Consider the following 18843-nt stretch of genomic DNA (forward strand, 5'->3'; position numbering starts at 1 on the left):
AGTCAAATAACTTATAACGTTCTTAAAGAAACAAAAACTGCATTTTATGATTGACATGATGCAGACAACCTGTATGCCCTTAAACTGACAATTCAGGTGGGGTCTGTTGCATGCCACTTGATATGTTAAATATCGTGTATCTTGTCCTGGTAAATGTAAATGCATTGGTGATGAATCATATACAGGTTACAAGCATGCAGGTGCACACATATTTGCATAGCAAAAGAATGCAAGTGAATTTCAAACCCTAACGAATATAGTTGTGTAGTATACTCGTAGTCAGTTTAATGGAAATAAATACAATCTCATCTTTATATTTAGATATTAAGATATAATTTTAACATAGTGTTTACTCAACAATATGCAAACGGACAAATATTGCGGTGAACTTAACATTGTGTTACGTTACGTGTTTGTTACTTGCTTTGTCTAATGTGGTTTTTTTTTGGTAATGTACTGTGATAATGATCGTAATACTTTCGTCGACTAAAGCCAAAATGTCATTATATGAAAAAATTGTAAACCTCCTTATTTTCAAGAATATAGAATTTAGTCAGATTCAGAATGCTATATAAATAATAATCTCAGCATTCGTTCGTGTTACCTCATGAAAGAATAGTCCTGTTGCAGTAACTTACCACTTTGCATCCGATAAACGTTTATTTTTAGGCTGCGAAAGCTAGGGTGTTAAAAATCGCTTTTTGGAATAAATTCAGTTTTAAGTGTTGAATCTAGGAAACACATTTTAATAGCATTATCACTATATACGAACTGGAATCGATTCGATCTATTTACAATGTTAGTAAATTTTGATATGAATGTTATACATTACTGGATCACTCCTATTACACGTATTATCGCTATCGTCGTATTTATTATCGAGGTAACTGCTCTTAACAACAGCTGTCATCAGGTGTCTTTAGCAATGGTTCCGGGTTAAGCCTCGTTAACTCCAACAGATGTCCTTTATCACAGCCGTGTGTGTAGGCCCTGTAACAATAAGTTATAAATAAACAACGTCCTTTATCACAGACGTGTGTGCAAACCCCTGTAACAACAAGTTATAAATAAACAACGTCCTTTATCACAGACTTGTGTGTAGGCCCTATAACAACAAGTTTATAAATAGACAACGTCCTTTATCACAGACGAGTGTGTAAGCCCTAAAACAACAAGTTATAGATAAACAACGTCCTTTATCACAGACGAGTGTGTAGGACCTATAACAACAAGTTATAAATAAACAACGTCCTTTATCACAGACGAGTGTGTAGACCCTGTAACAACAAGTTATAAATAAACAACGTCCTTTATCACAGACATTTGTGTAGGACCTATAACAACAAGTTATAAATAAACAACGTCCTTTATCACCGACTTTTGTTTAGGCCCGGTAACAACAAGTTTATAAATAAACAACGTCCTTTATCACTAACGAGTGTGTAGGCCCTTTAACAACATGATTATATATAAACAACGTCCTTTATCACAGACGTTTATGTAGGCCATGTAACAACAAGTTTATTAATAAACAACGTCAGTTATCACAGACTTGTGTGTAGGCCCGGTAACAACAGGTTTATAAATAAACAACGTCCTTTATCACAGACTTGTGTGTAGGCCCGGTAACAACAGGTTTATAAATAAACAACGTCATTTATTTATCACAGACGAGTATGAATAATCAACGTCCAATATCACAAACTTGTGTGAAGGCTCTGTAACAACAAGTTATAAATAAAACAACGTCCGATATCTTTATAAACAAGGAATTGTTATAATTCGGGAACAACATAACTAATGCTTCAGTACATGTTGGTTAGATAGAGTAGTCTGTTTTGAAATAGTGTTGTGTTATGTTATCGCTATAAAGATGTTTCACAGTAATTGTTTGATATTATTTTAGACAGTACAGAACATTTTGGATCTTATCCGCAATAGTATGTCAGGCGCCGCTTCGTGGATTACTTGTACATAGTGGGATGGATGCAGTAATAACACTTCCTATTCAACTGTCCTTATAAGAAATGTTTATAAAAGAAACAGAACATATCAGACATCAAAATTAGACGCATCGCCTTTTGATATATATGAATAAAACACACCATCAATTTTACATCACAGAAATAGGCAATGGTATATGAAACAACATCACCAACCTCGGCAAGGTCTGTAGTGTTCATCTGGTCATATCTAGGTGGTTTAGAACTGTTGCTTGTACCGTCAAATGTAAATACTCGTGTTCCACTATTAGGACTATCCATAGGATCAGGCGAGAGACTAAAGGTGACAGGTCCTGACAGCTCACTCTCCGACGATATGGACCTTAACAACTGTGCAATGCTGTTGGTTCTACCGATCTGTTTGTCTTCTTCCTCCTCCTCTGATGAGGCTTCGTGCAGGTCAGGAACGCTGGTTCCCACCGCACCAATCATGGCTAAAGAGGCAAAGCTTGATAGCACCGGAAACAAACTGCTGCTGCGGCGACGCTGCTTCACTGAAACAGCAAGGGTACGTGTAACCTTGTAGTCATGCAATAACCATGACAGAAAAACCTCTCGTTTACAGCCACAATAACTATGACAGAAAAACCTCTCGTTTACAGCCCCAATAACCATGAAAGAAAAACCTCTCGTTTACAGCCACAATAACCATGACAGATAAACCTCTCGTTTACAGCTACAACTTTTTTCAGTTCAAAAGTCAATGTATATATGTTGTTGACACTCGATCCCATTAAGGTATAAATCATGGTATAAACAGTGATAAGTCGAGGTAAGATGTGTAACTGACATTGAACTCTAGGTAATTGCATGTATCAGTCAATCATAATTGTAATCTGTAATTGGCCATATAGTACTTGTCTTGTTTATTCGCGGATGCATGTATTTATGTTTTTGGCCAGTTAGTCCCCCAAAGACCATTATAACGAGTTAAGAAATGAACGTAAATCAATTAAATCGATTTAATTGGCGCAAAGTATAAATAATAGTAAGGTTTAAATGGAGACTCTGGAAAGTCTGCAAAGATAATAAAACCTGGAGCTCCGACAGAATAAGCGTATTCTGCTTCTTTGTAACTCCATATAAATCTTAGTTAATTTACGACATTAAAACCAGGCCCGGTGAGGGGTTTCAAACACCAAAAATCACACGTATGAGCAATATTAAAAACGACGATTTCCTTATTCCAGAAAACAACAGAATATTCTCAAATATGTTCCCGATGTTAGCCATATAGTTTACCCATAGTCGTTAATAATCAGAAAATCTTGTAAACCTGTGTCAGAATTAATCGTTATCTGTTAATGCCACGAATCAAATCGGTGAACATCGAACCAAACGCATTGTGTAAACACTGTAGGCGGGGAATCAGTAATGCGCTTTATAGAAATAGAACATTTATGTTCGGAAAAAATTTATCATACAGCTGATAAGTAACGTGTCCTAGTGTGCCATGTTGTCAGTAAAGACCAGGGTAAGCGGCTGATGTAGAGGTGGTTATGGCCATGTTTTCTGATTTTCTAAGACACCATATCGTTGGACTCGGCAAGCTCTTTCCTAACCTGTCATAGTAAGATCATCGACAAATTCAGCCTCATTTAAAGACACGGACAATTCGACCATACACATAGTCAGGGTTGTTTCTAAGGGTAGCCTTCGTGTAACAATCTGCTGAAAACGTACCTCTGGTATTGGAGCACAAAGTTTGACGGCAAATCCGACAGTATGTCAAGTTACATGTAAGTGGCATTTCTAGATTATTGCTTAACTTACAATTGCCATAGTTACAGATCATTTGAAAATATAACTAGTTGTAATACAGAGATGCAGAAATATCATTTTGTTTCGTTTTCGTATTGATGACAGAATCAACTCTTACAGTGATACCTCAAGGATAAACTTCACTAGGAAAGCTAGTCTGGTTTCTCCCATATATCAAGTATCGATACTTAGGTACACCGATATGTCGAACATAGTCAATGTTACATATAGTTTCTAATGTCGGTCTCTGTCATCGTCTGTGTTACAAACGCGAAATTGTTTATACTTAACCTGTCAGCGGTAACTGTATATATGTCATTCTATTTTAACTGGACATCGTAGGTCAAGTTCTATTTTTGCCACTGACCACGACGTGACCAGTGAGGGTCATTGTGTATTATACTAAAAGGAAACAGGTAAGCACGCTTCTCTGCCTATTTCTCTGAGGTATTGTTATGGTTCTCCTATAATTAGAGGCAATTAATAAAGCATATCAAAATCAGTGTCATAAATTTAGTTATCGTTATATATGGCAATATTTTACATAATATTTTTTTAAAAATCGGTATTATAACAATGAAGCATAACCGCGACTAAATAAGTGCGCCGTCGCATATGTAGGATAAAACCCCCCAGCCAAATGGAAAATACAACAGCAGAAAAAAACAACCTATATCATCTTATGAAAACAAGGTATAGATGGTTAACACTACAAACACGACGCTTTCACACAAGAATAATCCTCTTTTACAAAACAGTTCACCAACTTGTAGCAATAAACCCCGCATCTATACTCACACCCGTAGATCCTCTATACTCACACCCGTAGACCCTCTATACTCACACCCGTAGACCATCTATACTCACACCCGTAGACCCTCTATACTCACACCCGTAGACCATCTATACTCACACCCGTAGACCATCTATACTCACACCCGGCCGTAGACCATCTATACTCACACCCGTAGACCATCTATACTCACACCCGTAGACCCTCGAACCAGACATGCACACCCTTATGCATACAAACACATATCTGCTACAAAGGACACCTACAAATCTCCTTCCCACATCAGCAGTACAATGCACAACACTCGCGGAGTTCAAGGAACGCATACCCTATGTAGCCCTTGAAGCCCTCATCACACGCTACATGTAGCACACATACGCCAGCTTTTAACCGTTCATCGTATACCCTGCAAAAACAACAACTTATATAATCACTGTAAATAATCCAGTTTTTGCATTCCTCTGTGCACAGGTTTCCAAAGGCATAATCATCAATATGTTGATGGGGCCATTGTACACTAAAGAAGAATAGCGAAAAAAAGTGGTTTTGAAGCGTGTACATTACGAACTAAGGGAGACAACTTATATAAGAATTACCTAGTGGAGCACAGGCAATAATCTCCGCCTCGTCGACTGTGTGTTTCCTACAGAGACCCTGCAGTTGTCTGGCTTCTACCTAAGTGAAACATACAAATGTAGATATTATATTGTGTTCCCTACACAAATCATCTACACGTATATAACATACTGGATACTCCTTTATTGCGCGTTCGTGAGTATATCCTATGCGCTATAAAGGTACCATGTAGTTGTTCATTTTAACATCTTAACCATAGCTCATACGGTATAAACACAATATAGGTGTTTTATTTCATTTCGTTATCATAGATCATACGCTATATAAATTCAATATAGGTGTTATTCATTATAAAAAAACACCTTTGTAGTTGTCAGATTTAGTTTGTGCGTTGAGGCGCATTATTAAACAATGCACGTGAATGGATAATCCTTACCCGATACATATCCCGTTTCCGCTTCAGTGCCCTGGCCACCTTTATGGCGGATCGGTACTGCTGTTTGACAACCTTCAACTCAACCATATCCTTTTCCTTGATGACCAAAACGAAACCTTTTCAATCAGAAAAACAGCCAATAACACCGACAGCAAATCGTAACTATAAACCTGTTTGATCGTATACACACATACCTGACTTGACGTTCATTAAAGTGTTTTGAGTATATATTTTGCAATAATTCCAAATTTGAGTTAATAGTTATTTTTATAAACACTTTTCCATTAGTAAACGCTTCTAATTAAAACAAACAAATTCAATTACGGAATGTAAACAAACATTTATTGGATGTCAAAAAAAAAGAAGTAGATAAGAAACAGGGCATACACATTAATATACCAACAAGACGAGGACTCAAATTTAGTTGATTTATTAATTTGAATTTATTTAAGTGTTTAAATTCCTTGCAGCAATAATCAATATCAATAAAAGTAATTACTATTGACTATCCTGATGATTCTCCACGGTAAGATGATGATGAGGATGGTTGCAGCTTCGGTGCCCGGATGTGCCCAGATACCTTCCCAAAATGCAACATCGAGACACCAAGAAACGGTGACGACAAACGCGTCAAAAACCTTCAAATTTAAAATACATAACGTTAGTTGATTTTAATAGCAAGCGAGAAAAAGTTAAATCTGGGCTTATCCTTTCATCAGTAGATCAAAAGCGAATAACGATTTTCTTTAATTCTCTGTAGGAACATTCTTGACAGACAACAAGCGAGAAAATTTAAAGATGTGAGCAAGGTGACCCAATTGGAAATCAGCTTTCTAGGGTATTGGTAGGCTATCCCAGGGTAAGGCAAACTACGTAGATTATAGATATCAACTTTGTTAACTACCTACTTAAATCAATTGTTTTGTTGTGTATGCCTTTTCCTGAATAAACATCATTACTATTATAAGCATGAGAAAACAACATCAAATACGAAAAATCAAGTACAAATGGGTTAGCTATGATTTGATAGAGATGTTAAAGATCTATAAAACAAAGAAACCCATTTTATGTTTCCTGAGATGTTAAGTCGGTTTTTGTTGAAATGTAACAAGTTAGAAATGTTTATTATTAAGATGATGATGCTATTGACAGACGAGTAAAAGAATCACATATCATAGAGAACCGGATGACTCAATGTTATGTGGAATTAATTTATAACATCATTCAGTAATGAATATATTTCTTGATACTAAGACGCATCGTTATGTTTTAATTGATGTCATGATTCAATAGATCATAGATATTTTTTTGCAATCGTGATATATCGTTATGTTTTTATTGTGTTTTGAATTTATGATTGAGGTTAAGTAATATCTAAATCAATTCAAATTTCAATTTCAACAATTCCTCTTGCCTAACCTCATGCATTTTATTTTGAAGACAATGTCATATTGTTTTAAACAGTCAATTCATCATGTTTTTAACTTTAGGTTGTTGAAATTATGTAAAATGTTCAGAAAATATGACTCAATATTTTCTCGAATGATATACATTGTATGGACTATAACCGCTGGTATTTACCACATAACATCAACAGCTACATATGTAATATTCTGTATATATATAAACAATAATAATATATTTCATACGACAAAATGCGTACAACCTATATCGTATTCACCACAGAACATCGATAAATAATATCGTGAAATGAAGTGGGAGTATCTACATCACAGGCTAAAAGTAATTTAACACTGAGAAGATTGGAGAACCAACTGGTATAACAAGGAAAGTGATAGAATATTTATCATATACTTAGTACTATATACTGTGTAATACGGTTAAATTAACTTGACCCATATCAGACTGACGGTCGGGATATGCATATCACATATATCAGACAGGCAGTCGGATTGCATATAACGACTTTCAGCACTTTTCAAGTTCGGAACACCTCTAGAGTTATAAGCGCAGCAGACAACCACTGCTTTGTTCACATTAGATCCGACGGTCACTTATGATGTCAGGTCAAGAAACTGAAAGTGATACAATTCTCAATTCACCGGCTAATCGGATACTGGAGCTTGGTGACAATATTTACAAGAGAAATCTGTCTCGACACAGAGCAGAAAATCAGCCCTGCGGTACAGTTGAACGAAATACCAGCAACAGAAAAAGAGTACACGTGTTTGACAGTGACTCTGATTCCGATTGAATCAAGTGAAGAGCATTAACATACAGTACTATGATGTTAACCTTGCCATGTTATCAGTATTCAAATCTGTTATTTCTAACCAAAGTTATTTTTTATTTATTAAATTTGTGTTGAATGTAACTTTCAATGTTGATCGAAATATATGATAAATAGAATAAAACACGATAAAATCCATATCACATGCCATATCAGCCCGAGGTCTGATATGTCTATATAGCTCTAGTTAAGCAATGCCATAATTTTAAATGACAGGTACGTTACCTCGAGTCTGTGTTTTAGAAAGTGACTGCCCATTCCAATGACTTTGAGAAATGCCTGTGGAACAAACAAAACGTTTGAAAATGTATTAACGGTTACTTCTTTTCGAATTAAATACTTACAGACAGATGACGACGATGATGATGATGTTTATTAAATAAACAAATAACATTAAAGAATAAAGACAAGTAGAAGATTGAACATGGTAACGTTGAGTGGTTTAATTTCCTTCGCGTCGATTTAAAACTTAGGACTCAGAGAACCATGGATCGGTGACGCCTAGTTGTCAATAAGATCCGGAAAATCTTGATGTTCAGAATAGACTTTAAAAAGCTAATAGGCTGTGCAATGTAACAGACAGTGAACTACACATGCCACCAGAGCGTTTGATAACGAGGTGACCATTGTTGCAAAAGAGTACGTTGACATTAACATATAAAGATAGAAATGAACGGTCTGGCATCTTTAATGTCATATTCTGGATGTTCTGGCATGTATTTCCAATTCAAAGACAAAACATTAACAATATGATGATATGAAGAGAAATTACCCAATCAAACCAATGACTGTTTCATACCGCTGTGTGTGGACCAATATAAAAATACAGTTCACAGACAAACGCTATTAAACCGACCTCAAACAGTAAGATGGATAGTATGGCCATGCTCCCTATATGAAAGTAATGGGTGACTTCGTGGGTAACAGAATGGCCGTGGTCATGATCGTCTGCTCCTCCGGCGGCGCGCTTTGATCGGTGATGTTGATTCTCGTCTGAGCGTTTCTGTCTCTGTAGCAAACGATCGGCGGTTTTTTGTTCTGCGTATCCATTCGATAATGAATCGAAACTTAAAAGAACGTCATTATCAACTGTGAGTGCACGACTGAGCGAGGAGTGGGCGTGTGGAGTACCGACATGTGCAGTTCCGCTGCATACTGTCTTATTTGTTTCCAGCATCTCTATGATTTCGTCAAGATGAAGTGTGTGATCAGTGTCTGAGTGGTGGTCAAGAGCAGGACACAGAAGCTTAAACTGCTCCACCGCTTTCTCCTGCATAATGTCGTTTTCGTGTTGTGTGTCTAAAAATAAAGCATACATGTGATAATAACTGAATAATTAACGGTAACATAGAACAAAAAAGTAATCGTCTTAAGATGAGGTGGAAAACACGTCTCATATGGCAATCAAAATAACATTGGAAACGATACTTATCATTGAAAGGGAGACAACTCAATCACAAATGTATTCAAAACATCAAGATCTAGCAAACTTTGATTGATGATATTACAAAGTGTTTCAAGATCTAATCATCAATCGGATCAAAACTTCCTTTAGTGGCAAGACTCAAGCGGCCATCAAACTTACTACGTACATGGTATTTATCATATTTGGACAAACAAGCGTCGGATATATTAGTCGTAATAATACTTATTCTTTTTGAAACGTTGAAACTAGATTTTACCTGTCTTTTATGTGCTGAACAATAATAATACTATCGGTCATTGGTGAACATATATTATACCTGACATTATGAGAATATCGCAGATGATCTGTCCGAGAACACAGGAGGCATCAAGAGCGCTGAGGATGCAGACGGAAATCAGGACAACATGGGTATGAAGCAGCTGGGACAAGCGTCTCCGACACCTGGAAATTAATTATGTCACCTACATTAGGACATCTACACCAGACTGGAACAGAATGAATCTTATTCCGTCTTTGCGTATTGCAGAGTTATCTTCTCTTGGAAGCAGGTATTGATTGTTACGTCACTTGTTTGTGAGAGTAACGTCATCAATTTTTGAGAAAACGACGCAATTTTCTCACGCAAACCAATGACGTACATATGTAACAATCAACACCTGCTCTCAAGAGAAGATAACTCTGCAATACGCAAAGACGGAATATCACATTAAAAATAAAACAAAATTGATCCAGTAGTGTCAAAAGCAAAGTTAAAACATCAATAAAAATGACTTTTGTCATAAATCTGATGTAATAACAGTTTTTGATACAGGCATCACAAATACTGTAACGAACTTTTAAAACTATCACAATATCCCATGTTTAGTGGTCCCCTTAAATATTTTGTGTTGTGGTTTCCGCAATTCCTTCAAATTCACACTTCAAAATATATTATTTTAAAAAATACAACCCGAATCTAGAAATAACTCAACATCTAGTAAAATTAAAGGGATTACGAAAAAACAATAGTCTTATATTGAGTTACCTCAGGACAATATTCGAACAATATATTGGCTTTTTCAGTTTCCTTAAGATGAGTATGGATTTTTGACAATTTACGCCTACAACATTCTTGATTTTTTCTGTAAAATTCAATGAAAAAAAATGATGTCTTTCCTGACAGCTGGTGATTAAGCTACAATACAATGTGATAAGCATATATACTTACCCCCTTAAACACCCACGACTGGGCTAAATGTTATGTTGTGTGTGTGTGGAATTGATATCTTGTTTTTGTCTGTTTTACAATAGATTATACATGTACTCTCCATAATAACTCATACTTCAGAGGCTACTGTCAAGTGAAGTGTGGACAGCTAGTACGCTTGTGCTAAACTTCTATATAACGATCCATGCGGCCTACAGACATCTGGTCCCACCTTTATGAAATGTCAATGTTCATTCAACAGCATATGTGAAGTTCCGACAGGTTGTTATTACGCTTCTTACAGCTTACAAATACCTTATAAACCAGCGTTAACGGCCGCATGGCCTATGCATATTTGTATTCTTATTGAATAAAGTATGGATTCTAAGCTGACTTTGCTTTGTACAATGTACTGTATTAGCAAAATTCGAGGAACAATTTACAATTCCTGTCCAATAAATTCCATTGCGTGGGCGCCAAATTTCAAACTTTTGATTATTTTACATGAACAAGCCTATCCCCAAATGCAAATGCACGTTAGTTTTCATCATTCCTAACCATCAGGCTTATTTATTTGTTGTAACAAGATAGAATCCATCACTAGTAGCATTATAGTACCCCTTTATAAAGTTTGTCTCTGGTGTAAAACTGTTCCTTCTGATCAAGAAACGTTATTAGTGTTTACATTGAATGGCAATACAGATGTATGACAATACTAAGAATTGTATGTAACACAACACACTGCTCATAATGTCTAAATATATGAACTTCCGGTATTAAACCTACAGAAGAGGTCTCCACGAAATGCGTGATAGATCAAAGGGTAATTAAACATATCAGAATATGACGCCATTACGTTGTATACACAGTTTACTTAAGGATGTACACCTCTGAGAAGTCAAAAATTTCCTGTATTAAACTTTTTTTCTTATATGGATTTTTGGAAAAAGGAATTAATGGCATAGTAGAAAATGCAAAAAAAAAACATATGTCCGTGTGTTCGTTTTTGTGCTATGATCGGTCAAAGATACCAATTTAACACAACATGTGATTTTAGGTGATTTTTTGGGTTTTGACCATTTGCAGAACAAATTCATACAATTTTTTCCAAGTGTGTTATCAGATATGTATGAATGTTTGTAGAATTGATAAAAATATTATTTTCTTTTAAATTATGGAAGTAAAATTTCTTAATCTTATTCTTTTAACTCAGAAAGACGATTTTAGTTACCCCTACCCCCTATTTTTTTTTATAAAAGTTCTGGAATTTAACTTTTTTTGATATTTAATGAATTAAGTGAAAATGTGTTTCTCTTTCTAAAACATCTACAAAAATGGGGGGTCAGTGTGCTTCTTTTTTTGTCCCGTTATCATTTGTGTTATGTTTTACTTTTTTCCGGGTCAAATTTCAAAAGTGCTTCATTTACACTAAATACTTGAAAAAAAACCCACAATAATGTATAATTTTCAGTTTGTTGCATATTATTTTTATCATATTGAACATTATAAAGTCGTACAGCAAAATTGAACCTGCTACAATTAAAAATGGCGACACAATGACAAGTTAAGTGATTAATCTAGTGTCAAAAAGAGTGAAATTTTGGCCTTTTTTGAAGCGCAAGAAATACACATTAATACACATTTTCAAAATGGCCGCCGAATTGGCAATTTTTTTTAAATTCTTGTAAAAAAAGTTCTAGAAACAACAGGCATCTAGTTTTTTGGAATATTTTTCAGATGCGTGTTTGCTTATACAAAAACCCATTACACCAGATCAAAACGAGATTTGAACGTGATTGAAACCTCAGAAGAGTACATCCTTAATATTAAGGTATTCAAGCGTTCAGATGTACAAATAAATTTGACCAAGAATTTGACCAACATATGAGTCATAGAACTCTCGTAAATGTCCGTTCACCACTGCAGTGTTGAAAAGTAAAGTGTGTCGGGTCAGGATGGAGCGAAGATGACATTTAATTACATGGCAAAGCAGGTTCGTTCTCGTATCTTTCCAATTAATTAATTCCAGTTTACATGGCACAAACGTAAACATTGCACATTTTGTCATGTCTGCATTGTTTAAATAGTGTGCAAACACTTTACCTAGACCCCCCGGGTAAACGATAGCATTTGGTGTACCAGTACTTTTGATTGTTTACACTTATGGATGACAGTCCTTTTAGGTGTAAACACCTGTTTGATTAATTGGTAATTGGTATGTGTGGCAGTGAAGATGTTTGACAGCATCAATCAACTGCACGGGTACGATAATCGACAAGACTGTGTTACAATTGCGCAAAGGAAAGCATGCCCCGCACGAAGTGTAAACGATAATGTACGTCACTTTACACGGGCGCTGATTTACGATTTATACAGTTCTTTTGAAGTTGTGTACTAAGTGGAGAGTTTTCATTTAATTTGAGTGTAAATTATATATTATAAAAAGTAAAGAAATAGGTCCATATTATTTGAACACACATTTTGGACAATGGCCTTGAACGTTAAAGGTACATCATGTATGATATTGCACCCACTAATATTCTAAGGTTTGTGCTTATTTCTCTTTATGCTGTTTTGAATTATAAACAGAGCTTCACTATTCATTACCATGGACCAGTATTCACAATTTTAAATACACACGCTGTAAGTCGAATTGTTGGCTACATCATTTAGTAATTAATGAGAAAATTGCACGTTTAAAGTTCACATGGTCTTTTGTTGGTCTACAAACACAGTTTATTCAACATAATTATGACATTTCATAGCGTATGACAAGCCAATGTGGTCTGCTTTTGTTTTATTTTGTTTTCAAACTCGTATCAGGATTAGGTTGTTTAAAATAAAAAATATAGCATCTATACGGAAAGTGTAAACAAAACCAAAGCAAATACTACCAAGGCAAATACGACCAAGACAAATACGACAAATACGACCAAGGCAAATACGACCATGACAAATACGACCAAGGCAAATATGAACAAGACAAATACGACCAAGGCAAATTCGACCAAAGCAAATACGACCAAGGCAGATACGACAAATACGACCAAGACAAATACGACCAAAGCAAATACGACCAAGAATAATACGACCAAAGCAAATACGACAAAGGCAAATACGACCAAGGCAAATACGACCAAGACAAATACGACCAAGACAAATACGACCAAAGTAAATACGACCAAAGCAAATACGACCAAGACAAATACGACCAAAGCAAATACGACCAAAGCAAATACGACCAAGACAAATACGACCAAAGCAAATATGACCAAGGCAAATACGACCAAGGCAAATACGACCAAAGCAAATACGACCAAGACAAATACGAGCAAGACAAATATGACCAAGACAAATACGACAAAGGCAAATACGACCAAAACAAATATGACTAAGGCAAATACGACAAAGGCAGATACGACCAAAACAAATACGACCAAGGCAAATACGACCAAAAATATACGACCAAGACAATTTCGACCAAAGCAAATACGAACAAGACAAATACGACAAAGGCAAATACGACCAAAACAAATACGACTAAGGCAAATACGACAAAGGCAAATACGACCAAAACAAATACGACTAAGGCAAATACGACAAAGGCAAATACAACCAAAGCAAATACGACCAAGGCAAATACGACCAAAAAAATACGACTAAGGCAAATACGACAAAAGCACACACGACCAAGACAAATACGACAAAGGCAAATACGACCAAAACAAATACGACTAAGGCAAATACGACAAAGGCAAATACGACCAAAACAAATACGACCAAAACAATACGACCAAGACAATGACGACCAAAGCAAATACGACCAAGACAAATACGACAAATACGACCAAGACAAATACGACAAAGGCAAATACGACCAAGGCCAATAAGTCCAAGACAAATACGACCAAGGCAAACACGACCAAGACAAATACGACCAAGGCAAATACGACCAAGACAAATACGACCTAGGCAAATACGATCAAGACAAATACAACCAAGGCAAATACGACCAAGACAAATACGATCAAGACAAATACGACCAAGACAAATACGACCAAGGCAATCCGACCAAGGCCAATAAGTCCAAGACAAATACGACCAAGGCAATACGACCAAGGCCAAGAAGTCCAAGACAAATACGACCAAGGCAATACGACCAAGGCCAATAAGTCCAAGACAAATACGACCAAGGCAAACACGACCAAGACAAATACGAACAAGGCAAATACGACCAAGACAAATACGACCAAGGAAAATACGACAAATACGACAAATACGACCAAGACAAATACGACCAAGACAGATACAACAAATACGACCAAGACAAATACGACCAAGGCAAATACGACAAATACGACCAAGACAAATACGACCAAGGCAAATACGAGCAAGGCAAATACGACCAAGACAAATACGACCAAGGCAAATACGACAAATACGATAAATACGACCAAAACAAATACGACCAAGGCAAATACGACCAAGGCAAATACGACAAATACGACCAAGGCAAATACGACCAAGACAAATACGACCAAGGCAAATACGAACATTTGAAGACTGGGGATATGGCGTCAGTTTTTTTTACAACAAACCACGTGCTTATAGACAGTTCCTGGGATACACGCGTTAAATGTGTCAGTCACCATAGACAAGTCATTTTTTTCCCCCTGTTTATCTGTCACCATTTTCACTTGTCACAATGGTTAACAACCCCTCGGTTGTAACAACGTATACGTACTATCGGTCTCAAACCAACCTTTCTGTTTATATGTATCTAAACAGTTGGGGGTACATGTATTACAATAGACAAAGTATAATAGGATGTTAATACCACGATAGAAAAACTTATTTAAGATGCAACCACCTTACAGTTAGTCTGTAATCAGAACGTATCGGCATAGTTCTTTACAATGGATGTGTTGGCCTACATTTGAATTCTGAAATGAGATATTTTTTCAGTTTTTTGGTTGCGATTTTTTTATATTGTTATATTGATATTTGATATTAGCATACATTTTAATACTTTGCTATGGTTTTAACATTTTTTGTATCATTTGATTTTTTCAAGAAGGAGTTTTAAAGGATAACAAAGCAATTTTAATAATGGGGATCTCAAAAGGAGGTCAATCACATATGACATTAACGTATGAAGCTTTCGCGAATTTAACTAAAATTAGATTTATTAGGAATGAGTTTTAAATTCTTATTATCTTATAGCGTTTTGCTATTTCATGTACAATTACTACACATTATATATGTGAATTATATAGAATGGAAATAGCACAAGAAAACATCACCAGTTTGTTACGTGTAGTTTCACATATCACCGTATGAGGGTGACATCATATATGTACATATTGAAAGTTTATATGATGATTTAATGTAATTACTTAAGCATTGAACTGTTTTCAGTTCAAAACTTATATTTACGTTTTCTTTGCCTCTTATGTTCTTTTTTAACTTATAATTCTTAATTAAAATTAAAAATGACCGCCTTATCGACAGTCCACACAATTTCGTTCAATAGTTTGAACAGCGTTTTGTCGCGTGCTGATTGGCAAACAAAGTAGTACTTTGACATTTTAACAAACACTTCAAATTTATTCCACAATTTAGTATCAATACAATTGCGTATGATATGGTTATAGGGTGATTCCAGATTTTTCAATAGAAATCTGAGCGGAAAGTTAGATTTAAAATTGTTTCGATTTTCCCCCGGAACGAATTTCGCGCTATTACAGTGAACACCGTGAATGGGACCTTGACCTCCACGAGGGAGTTATTTTTGGAAGTTAATTCGAACTTTTCTCTTTGCTCGTTTTGTGAAGAGTCCAGGCGTGAATGTATTTGTTGATTATATGGGAACCCGACAACAATCGGTAGATTCTATAAAAGCATCGTTATTTGACATGTCGTCTGAAACTGAGGAACCGTGGATCCGAGACGCGTGAAACTGATACAGTTGCGTTTGAAGTGAGTGATCTAGCGACGGAGCACAGGTTCGTTACAAATGTCTGAAATGACGAATGTTTATGTGTGCTGTGACTCATCAGTAGGTCTGTAACATATGTGTCAGTAGGTCTATAGAATATGTGTATTTCAGACATTTATAACGAACCCCTGTTGATCAGTGCAGTGTAACAGACGATATTTCTGATAAATTGCATGAGCGTTAAAATTGTTTCCATTGCCGGCATTGGTGTTTTCAACCGATGTGCATTTTGTACGATATTGCAGACCTTGGTTTTGTTTTCGTTGTAATAAAAGTGTTTTTTATTTTAATTTTAATTTTGCACATAAAGTTACAATGACATTATCAAATCTCACAATGCCCAGCGATATTTCAGCAGCCGTCATGTTTATTTACATTGGATATTGTAGTTCCGGTCAGTGTTGTAATTAATACGCTAAGAATTGTGTCTCGTGCGGCATGGTAATTATGGCTCGTGCGGCATGGTAATTAAAGTCCCATCAACGACACAGCTCTCAAAGAGGCTATATAGTGACAATGCCATGCAAATGTAAATATATAACAATGGAGTCTAAAAAGATATAACAAGACCTACGTAAAACTGGCTGGATGCATATACTGTGATAACTACGTGTTATAATGAAATTGTAGATACAACATTATAAATAATAGATAGACATTGAATAAAATCATTGTATTCGTCTTTTGTATTCGTATGTCATTAATTATAAATAGTAGAGAAACCGTGTATACAATGATAGACGTATGTCATTAATTATAAATAGTAGAGAGACCGTGTATACAATGATAGTCGTATGCCATTAATTATAAATAGTAGAGAAACCGTGTATATAATGATAGTCGTATGTCATTAATTATAAATAGTAGAGAAACCGTGTATACAATGATAGTCGTATGTCATTAATTATAAATGAGTGTAGTAGAAAACACCATTGATACAATGATATTCGTATTTATATTTTGAGAATTTCATCAAACTTTTCACTATTTTTCTTATCTCCAATATCTCTTAAGCAGAGTAGTATTTTTTTTGGGTTGAACTTAACACTGTGTGTATATACCTGTACTGCGTTGACCTTTTCCTCAGTTTTAGCCTATGGTTACTCTGCAGTGCTTTCTCTTCCGGAAGTGTATTCACTGACACGAGAGATTTGTCCAAAGACTGCAGGCTTCTGCTACTGGAGTTATGACTTTTTTGGTAGACACCCATATTCTATTACAAACTGGTTCAACTGAAGCTGATAGCGTTTGTATGTACTATATATCTACTACAAAAACTTCGCCGTTCAAATACGAGTTAAATGGTTTGTAGTTCATATCGTAAGAAGTCGAGAATAAAGCAAATACGATGAAATTGTAAATTAAACGTTGACGTTCACAAGGAATCCGGATTGGTGCCCATAAACAAATGAACCAGATAGGAGACGAGTCCAGACTTCAAGTGCGTTTATTATACTGGACTAATTTATTGAACAAACGCTTCCATGGTTCTATTTATTGACTTAATCAGAGATCGTTTGTTACTAAATCAAATCGAGTGACATTCCTCACTACATCCATTTGTTAATTAACATACATCACTTATTATCATACATAGCCGTTGATATTAAACACTTATGATCTACTTAAGATTGGGATTTTCGAATTAGGGGTATACATGTGACTGTCATAATTTACATTTTCATTTTGAAACTATTGATAACTATTTTTGTTAAGAAATTCCGGACACTATTTGTGTCTTTGTATTGTTTTACACGCTGCTTTCTTAATTTATTCGCCTTGTACTACCATGTATAACAATAACATTGGACAGATGTGTTTTTATTTAATCGCAAAATCAGCACAAATGCATAAAAGTATCTACTAAATCTATTTAAATGTCCAGTGTTCATTCGGGAAAAACTCAACATTTTGCTCATTATTGATCTATAACTGCAAGAACGGCCTTTTACATGGATCGCCGTTAATTTACATGGTGTTAGGTTAGGTTAAGTTGCCTTCAAAGCTTAAAGGTCTTTTTAAGTTAAGTGAATATACTTCGTTCCAGATTTTATGTTCTCTGCATATAAGATACAACTTTTCATGTTAAACATGATTTCAAATGAAGGGAAAAGGAGAAACCTCTTATACCACGTCGATTAAGAAAGGAATTTTATGTAAATGTCGGTTAAAGCAAGTCAAAGGTTAAATTTCGGCAATACTAGATGGTCAGACCGAGATGGCACTGTATACCACGTGTTCGGGACGGGTATACCTACACCCTCATCTGTAAACAGTCCTAACAACACTTGACATTATATACTATCATAAATATGACACATGCCCTCCACATCTTTGTACGGAAAGTTGACTTTACCTGAATCGTTTACAAAACAGGAGCAAACAACATTAAAATGTCACGTACGACAGCTAA

The 18843-nt window shown here is 35.6% G+C and overlaps 1 protein-coding gene across 1 annotated transcript; it reads right to left on the bottom strand.

Moving 5' to 3' along the window:
- Positions 1-627: 627 nt before the first annotated feature.
- Positions 628-10355, bottom strand: LOC110446922. Its single transcript, XM_021492266.1, has 9 exons — positions 10351-10355; positions 9563-9687; positions 8677-9119; positions 8046-8099; positions 6069-6207; positions 5570-5685; positions 5154-5232; positions 2160-2497; positions 628-990 (listed from the first exon to the last, which is right to left on the bottom strand). Exons 1-9 carry the CDS (start codon positions 10353-10355, stop codon positions 970-972), a joined length of 1320 nt encoding a protein of 439 aa, XP_021347941.1. The 3' UTR covers positions 628-969.
- Positions 10356-18843: the final 8488 nt, after the last annotated feature.

The sequence above is a fragment of the Mizuhopecten yessoensis genome, unplaced genomic scaffold (genome assembly GCF_002113885.1).
Source record: "Mizuhopecten yessoensis strain PY_sf001 unplaced genomic scaffold, ASM211388v2 scaffold3051, whole genome shotgun sequence".
NCBI classification, from domain to species: Eukaryota; Metazoa; Mollusca; class Bivalvia; order Pectinida; family Pectinidae; genus Mizuhopecten; species Mizuhopecten yessoensis.